The sequence below is a fragment of the Onychomys torridus genome, chromosome 1 (genome assembly GCF_903995425.1).
Source record: "Onychomys torridus chromosome 1, mOncTor1.1, whole genome shotgun sequence".
Taxonomy (NCBI): Eukaryota; Metazoa; Chordata; class Mammalia; order Rodentia; family Cricetidae; genus Onychomys; species Onychomys torridus.
Window position 1 is genome coordinate 11,809,949 of NC_050443.1, and position 7,568 is coordinate 11,817,516.

The window sequence follows — 7,568 nt, forward strand, 5'->3', positions numbered from 1 at the left end:
AGTCACTCCTGCACCTAGCCCCTCTATCCAACAAGTACTCAAAGAGATTGCCTCCTGAGCTGCCAGGACTCCTCTCCTTGAGAGAAGCCTGCCACTCCATGGTCTCTTCAGAGTGATGGCCCTCCATGCATAGTCAAGGGAAAAGAATGAGTGAGACTGCCCAGGTGTCACCAGCCACAGAGGGCCCGTTAGTTTTTTGCTAGCCATTGAACTCTGATGACACGCTCACTAGAAAAGCTTCACCTGTCTCATATGAGAGACTCCTCGGGTTTGTGCCCCCTTGGTCTTCAAGCCCCTGTGACCTCTGATGTGTGTGTGTGTGTTGGGTTTTTCGAGACAGAGTTTCTCTGTGTAACTTTGCGCCCTTCCTGGAACTCGCTTTGGAGATCAGGCCCGGCTGTTTTTTGAGACGTTTCTCTGTGTAGTTTTGGTGCCTATCCTGGATCTCGCTCTGTAGATCAGGCTGGCCTCGAACTCACAAGATCCGCCTGGCTCTGCCTCCCGAGAGCGGGATTAAAGGCGTGCGCCACCACCGTCCAGCTCAATGATCTTCACCAAACTAAATCCTTGAGAAGGTGGAACCCTTGATCTTTCATACCAGCCTCGTCCTAGTTTCTCACGTGAGTCCAGATAAATTAACGGCACTCACACTTCAGCCCGCCTCTTCCCAGGAGACATCCTTCTCTGTCATCTGTGATTCTTGTTTCACCTATAAACACCGCCTCCCACGCTAGCTTCTGGATCGCGCTGTTCCCACGCACTGCCTTCTGCCCTTAGCTCGCGACGCCCTCTAGCTTTCCTTCTCTTCGCAAGGAAAGCCACAGCGCTGCCACCGGAGGAGAGCAGGGCACTCTTCCCGGTCTCCAGTGATCTCCGTGCCTGCTGCCCCACCCGTGTCTCCGAGCCAGGGTCAAGATTGCAGTCTGGCATTAGTACAGTCACGCCAGCCAGGTCCTGGGACTAGCAGGTGGCGAGGTCCTTCCCTGTACTGAGTTACATGATGATGACGTTGGCCTGCGTTCCGTACAACGCGAGGCTTACTGCGCGGGCGCATCGCTTCTTCTTGTTCCCTTTGCCGTACAAGCCTAAACTTACTGCGCAGGCGTTTTGGTTGCTGGTCGTGGTGGGCGTACCTAAGCTTCCTGCGCACGCGCTTGGGCTATATTGTTCCTATGCCCAAAGAGTCTTAGCTAGGAAGAGAGAGCGCCCCCGGTGTTGAGTGCTGCCAAGAACTTCGTCTCTTCGCGGCGGCATTTCAAGACACACCCGGTGTTGGAAGGAAAGCCGTCAGGATAGAGCTACGGAAGGCGTCTGGATGTCTCTGAATCCTGACGCTTCAACCCCTTTGGCCTCCAGCAGCTGGTCTTAAGGGGCGGGGCTCCCGCTGCTCTCCCCACGCGTCTGCACTTTGCTCGGTTGGTGATTTGGAACCGGGAGAGGGAGGGCCATCCTCGAGTCTCCGAGAGATTGGCAGTCAGATTTCTGAGTTGTTGAGATAGAGATATGCATTCGTGTGGAGAAGGGACAGACGCCTAGCTCTCCAGGGAGTAGGTCGTGGGCGTTGGGTTTCTAGGTCCTACAGGGTGATACTGGAGAGTGGAAGTGGAGGACAGGCTGGAGGAGTGAGATCTGGATTTACAGTGGGGCAGCTAGGAAAGGGTGTTGTCGGGTGTGGTTGCACACGCCTTTAATCTCAGCGTTCTGGGAGGCAGAGGCAAGAGGATCTCTGAGTTCCAGACCAGCCAGGACCACACAGCGAGACCCCGCCTTTAAAAAAGGAGCAAACAAAAAGTTTTGCGTGTTCCCTGACCCATGTCTTTCCCCACCTCTTGCTTTCCAGCAATGCCTCTGCCGCAGGGAGACGTGACTGCCTTATTCCTGGGGCCTCCGGGCTCGGGAAAGTCCGCGCTGATCGCCGCGTTATGCGACAAGAATGTAGACATGGTAGAGATTCCTGAAGGACGGCCGGATTCTGGCGTCCCCAGTCTGAGAGCTGCGGCTCCAGGCCTCTTCCTGGGCGAGCTGAGCTGCCCACCCGCAGCTCCGGGGCCCTGGGCGGCGGAGGCCAACTTGCTGGTATTGGTGCTACCAGGACCTGAGGGGACCGAGGAGCCCTTGACCCCAGCTCTGGGAGAGGCAGCGCGGGCCGCCCTGGCCCGAGGGACCCCGCTGCTGGCAGTACGCAATCTGCGTCCTGGAGACTCCCAAAACGCAGCTCAGGCCCGGGATCAGACTGCGGCCTTGCTGAAGAGTGCTGGGTTAGGAGCTGCGCCTCTCTTTGTGCTGCCGGCCAATTGCAGCAGCAGTGACTGCTGTGAGGGGCTAGAACGCCTGCAGGGGGTGCTGCGGACCCAGGCGGAGATGCTGCAGAGGTGAGGGGACGCGCGCTGGGTGGGGTGGCCCGACACCTTCAGCTTAGACCCAGCTCAGCTACCGTGCTCTTTAAGGTTCTCGAGCCCTGTTCCTAGAGAGTCGGAGACAAGACTTTATCGGCTGTCTGTTCTTCCATACCCTACCCTAGATTCCCCCCAACCCTCACCCGCCCCATGAGCACAGATTTTGAGATCAGGGAGGCTCCACCATAAGTGGGTGCGCTTTTTTTTTTTTTTTTTTTTTTTTTGACCCTTTTCTGTTATTTAAAGCTTGCACCCGCCAAGGGTCAACCGGAGGGCCCGCCACAAAGGTGTTATCACGTGCAAGCTCTCTGACATCACAAGCCTCCTCTCTGATGAGATTTGAGAAGAGGCCCAGGCATACGCAAATACTGTCTACAGACAAAATGCTGGACTGCGTTTCTCTGTGACATTTGTGATTCCCTGGAAGATTTCCCCCGAAGATTCTCCAGCACTCCTGTACTCCTCACCAACTTGGTTCTCAAGTGACTCCCCGCCCCCAGCACCAAACCCTTAAGGAGCTGTTTCCCGTTGCTCACCCCGCCCTTCCATTCCCCAACCCCGTCTCAGGTCTGTGCTGCTTACTGGCTCTCTCCTAAATCCACCCTTCCCCAGCTGCCAGCTACCTCCGCTTATGCATCCGTCTAAGAGCCACTTCCCATTTATTAGCCTCCTCACCTGCGCCGCCAGTGCTAGATGAGATATTTTGGGGATGCCATAGGCCACGAGGCAGTTGCCACCACCCCTAGAAAACTTCTCCTGTCCAGCACATATTTAGAAAAGCGCTGGTCCTGAGGGCTGTATCTGGGGAAGTCCTAACAGGGTCCTCATTTTAGGGTCTGTTGGAAACCTGCCCTGCAGTATCCAGACCTCTGGGTAGCCCTAAGATCCTCCCTTAACTCTATAGTCCTGCCTCACCTGGTTTCTTTTTTTCTTTTTGTTTGTTTGTTTGTTTGGTTGGTTGGTTGGGTTTTTGGTTTTGGTTTTTCGAGACTGGTTGGGTTTTTGGTTTTGGTTTTTTGAGACAGGGTTTCCCTGTGTAGTTTTGGTGCCTGTCCTGGATCTCTCTAGACCAGGCTGGCCTTGAACTCAGAGATCCGCCTGGCTCTGCCTCCCGAGTGTGGGATTAAAGGCGTGCGCCACCACTGCCTGTCGCTTTTTCTGCTTTTAAAACCCTTCTGCCTTTGACCTTTTCCCACTCTCCCTCCCCCACCCTCAGGTTCCTGCCACCTGCCCAGGATGGCTTCGAGGTGCTGGGCGCAGCAGAGCTGGAAGCTGTGCGCGAGGCCTTCGAAACCGGTGGCCTGGAGGCGGCGCTGTCGTGGGTGCGCGCTGGCCTTGAGCGCCTGGGCAGCGCGCGACTGGACCTGGCGGTGGCCGGCACTACCAACGTAGGCCTTGTACTAGACATGCTACTGGGACTGGATCCTGGCGACCCAGGTGCTGCGCCTGCTTCGGAACCCAGTGGGCCCACCCCTTATCCGGCTCCAGAGCGCCTCAACGTGGTTCTCTGGACTGTTCCCCTGGGCCCCACCGCCACATCCCCTGCCACCACCCCTCACCCAACCCACTATGATGCCCTGATCCTTGTCACCCCTGGGGCTCCCACCGAAGAGACCTGGGCCCAGGTCCGCTCATTGGTGTCACCAGATGCTCCACTCGTCGGTGTGCGCACGGACGGCCAGGGTGAGGATCCACCCGAGGCTCTGGAAGAAGAAAAGGCTGAGAAGCTCGAGAATGCAAGCGGCGGGAGCTCAGGGGATGCCCGCAGCGAAGGAAAAGAAAACCGTGGCTCCAGGGACTCGGGGCCCACTGCTGCTCGGAGTCCCGAGGACGAGCCGTGGGAGGTCCTGGAGGAGGTGCCTCCGCCCGTGTTCCCTCTGCGGCCAGGTGGTCTCCCGGGGCTGGGAGCCTGGCTTCAGCGCGCACTGCCTGCGGCTCAGGCCGGGGCGCTGCTGCTGGCGCTGCCACCCGCAAGTCCCCTTGCAGCGCGGAGGAAGGCGGCGGCGCTACGGGCAGGAGCGTGGAGGCCAGCCCTGCTGGCCAGCCTGGCGGCGGCGGCCGCCCCAATACCCGGATTGGGCTGGGCTTGCGATGTGGCACTTCTCCGGGGACAGCTGGCTGAATGGCGGCGCGCGCTAGGCCTCGAACCAGCGGCAGTGGCACGCCGTGAGCGTGCCCTGGGCCTTGCTCCTGGGGTGCTGGCCGCGCGCACGCGCTTCCCGGGCCCGGTGACACGCGCTGAAGTGGAGGCCAGACTGGGATCCTGGGCTGGCGAGGGCACCGCGGGAGGCGCGGCGCTGGGTGCGCTCTCCTTCCTATGGCCCGCAGGTGGCGCAGCGGCGACAGGTGGGCTGGGTTACCGTGCTGCTCATGGTGTACTGCTGCAGGCCCTGGATGAGATGCTGGCTGATGCTGAGGCGGTGCTGGGACCCCCAGAGCCCAACCAATAAGGGGTGTGGTGGGGGCTGGAGTGTCTGGTGACTTGGTTTCTGGCCCCACAGCTTCTGAGATTGAGGGGTGAGGGGTGGTACTCAAACCCGGGGACTTGAAGGAGACTGACTTCTTGTTGAAATCTGCGACTTAACAGTCACCTGATTTCCTGGGTTCTGAATGAGTAGGGTCTGAGCACCATTAGTTTGCCATTCAGACAGTAATGTAGTGAAGGGAGTTGGGGGCCTGGGCTCCTAGAAATGGGGGCCTCGGCCTCCAGCTGGCATCTGGTCCTAGATCTGGACGCCTCAATTCCTGCCTGACTGTGGGTGGACCTATGCCTGTGGACGGTGCTGTAGGGTGTTAGAACCCTTGGAGTGCTGGGTCCCAAAGGAAAATGAGATGTAAGTTGCCCTAGAAGGAACAGGTTTTCAGGACCGGCCCAAGGGGACTTGGGATCTTCATTTCAAATGAGAAACTTAAATGCTGGTTCCTAAGAAGGCTCTGTGGACACTGGATGTCAATTCCTGGGTGGTGGGAAATCTGTGGAGATCTGGGGCTTGCTGGAGACTCACTGGTCTCATGGAGAGTGGAGGATCACCCACCATTTGCTCTCCAAGGCTTTGGTGTAGAGAACACTGTCCCACAAAATTGAAGGGAAGGGACAAGTGGTCTGGGAATGGTCGTCTCCTGATGGCCAGAATCTAGGAATCGGGTCTTTAGGGTATTTAGGAGTAGAAACCTACACTTCAGAAATACCTCCAGTGAGCCCCTGATGTCCTGGGGTCCTGGCAACTGTCTCTCCATGCTTTACTGGGAAGGGGTGTGACTACCCCACTTTCTAGGTGCTGGGTGACTGGGGTCTCTAGCATGTGTGCTCCTGTTCACTTGAGTTTATCACTGGTTTCTTCTGTCGTGACAACCTTAACTCTTGGGCCTTGGAGTGTTGTGGTCCTGCTTTTTTGGAAAGACAGGAGGGTCCTGCTGTAGCCTCTGCATGGCCTCCTCCCATGTCCCCAAGATAACTGGTCCACACAGGATGCTGCTGTGGGTGGGATTTCCTAGATAGCTGGGCAGGCGATCGAGGCTGTAGGAAGGTGTCAGGAGTGAGGTAGGGGTAGAAACCACAGTGCTGTGGTTTGTCTAGGTGGGAAGTGCCACCATAAGGTTGTTCAGTGTCAGAAACAAAAGGACGACCTGGTAGATGGGACCACAGACTCAGATGCAGGCCAGAGGCTCATCAACACAGCAAGTCACTGTGTGGCTGGCTCCCTGCCTCTTCCCATTGCCAGCCCATCTCCAGCACGCCTGACTTGTCTTTCTGATGCTCGGGTCCCCCCTCAAGACTTGGGCATTTTCTGTTTTTCTGTGAAATGCTCCGCCTCTCCATCCTTTTCTGAGATTGGGTCCTCATCCATCAGGTCTCCCTGAAATGGCCCCTTCAGAAGCCTCCTGATGACCCCAAGCAGCTTACACTGATCCTGGCCACTGGATGGTCCTTGTAGTAGACATTACTATCAATAATGGCTTTACAGGCTGGGCAGTGATGGTGCACACCTTTAATCCCACCACTCAGCAGAGCCAGGAAAATCTCTGTGAGTTTGAGGCCAGCCTGGTCTACAGAGCAAGCTCCAGGACAGGCTCCAAAACAACAGAGAAACCCTGTCTCGAAAAACCAAAAGAACAGCAACAAAATAATAATAATGGCTTTACTTATTCGTTCTTTCATTCTCCTGTTTGTTGGCTCTTGCCCCTTGCCTGTCCTTTTCTTGGGTGTACCCTAGCACCCAGAGCAGTGCCTGACACGCGGTACGTGCCTAGTATTTATTATTTTAGTTTACGGATCATTGGCACGTGGCCTTGTGATTGGTAAGCCAGGGAGAGGCGAGCACCTGGTGGGGAGAAAATGGGGAGTGGGCGCAGCCTGGCCACTGTCACCACTTGAATGAGTGTCTTTGAGTCCACCCGTCAGATGAGAGGATTCGAACCATAAGAGGGCTACACTGTTAGGTTCTGTCCCCCGTCTAACCCTCAAGTCTCAGCACCGGTGCAGTGTGTCCCCGTGAAAGTCAAGGGTGCAACTGATGTGGCGGTGTGCATGTCACCCCAGCACGTGAGAGGTGGAGATAGAATTAGAAGTTTGAGACCGGGGCTGGAGAGATGATGGTCCAGCAGTTAAGCGCACTGGCTGCTCTTCCAGAGGACCCAGGTTCAATTCCCAGTACCACATGGTGGCTCACAAGTGCCTGCAACTCCAGTTCCAGGGGATCTGATTCCTTCACACAGAGTATATACAGGCAAAACACCAGTGCACACTGAATAAATAAAATAGATCTTTAAAAAAAGAAAACGAAGTTTAAGACCATCTTCAGTGACAGTAGAGAGTTGCAGGCCCACCTGAGCAACATGTCCTATCTCACTATTTAGTCTAGACTGGCCTTGAACTTGCGGTGGTCTAGTCCTTGCCTCTTCTCTCTCCCTGCCCCAGCCCATCCCGCCTGATATTAGGTCCTTCTGATGCCTGGGTCAGCTAGCTTTGGCCCTGCTTCAGCCTCCCCAGTGCTTGATTACAGCCCTAAACCTCAGGTCCCGGCTCCCGTTAGCTCTTAGTGAGATGCCTGGCATTGTTTTCACTGAGAGCTGATGTGCTCCTTACATCCGAGCACAACTCAGCTCATGTGATACACCTAATTGGAAATACTTGAATTCCTAGGTGGAGAACCCAATTCACATACCCATGTT

The 7,568-nt window shown here is 56.2% G+C and overlaps 1 protein-coding gene across 2 annotated transcripts; it reads left to right on the plus strand.

Annotated features, from left to right (window-relative positions):
* The first annotated feature begins 555 nt into the window (after positions 1-555).
* On the plus strand, positions 556-6,410 carry Irgq (immunity related GTPase Q). 2 transcript variants are annotated; one of them, XM_036172064.1, is made up of 3 exons: positions 556-1,415; positions 1,841-2,372; positions 3,613-6,410. In XM_036172064.1, exons 2-3 carry the CDS (start codon positions 1,843-1,845, stop codon positions 4,844-4,846), a joined length of 1,764 nt encoding a protein of 587 aa, XP_036027957.1. In that variant the 5' UTR covers positions 556-1,415; positions 1,841-1,842; the 3' UTR covers positions 4,847-6,410. The 2 variants fall into 2 exon arrangements, with proteins under 2 accessions (XP_036027957.1, XP_036027965.1); XM_036172072.1 differs by lacking the exon at positions 556-1,415 and adding an exon at positions 1,434-1,547.
* Positions 6,411-7,568: the final 1,158 nt, after the last annotated feature.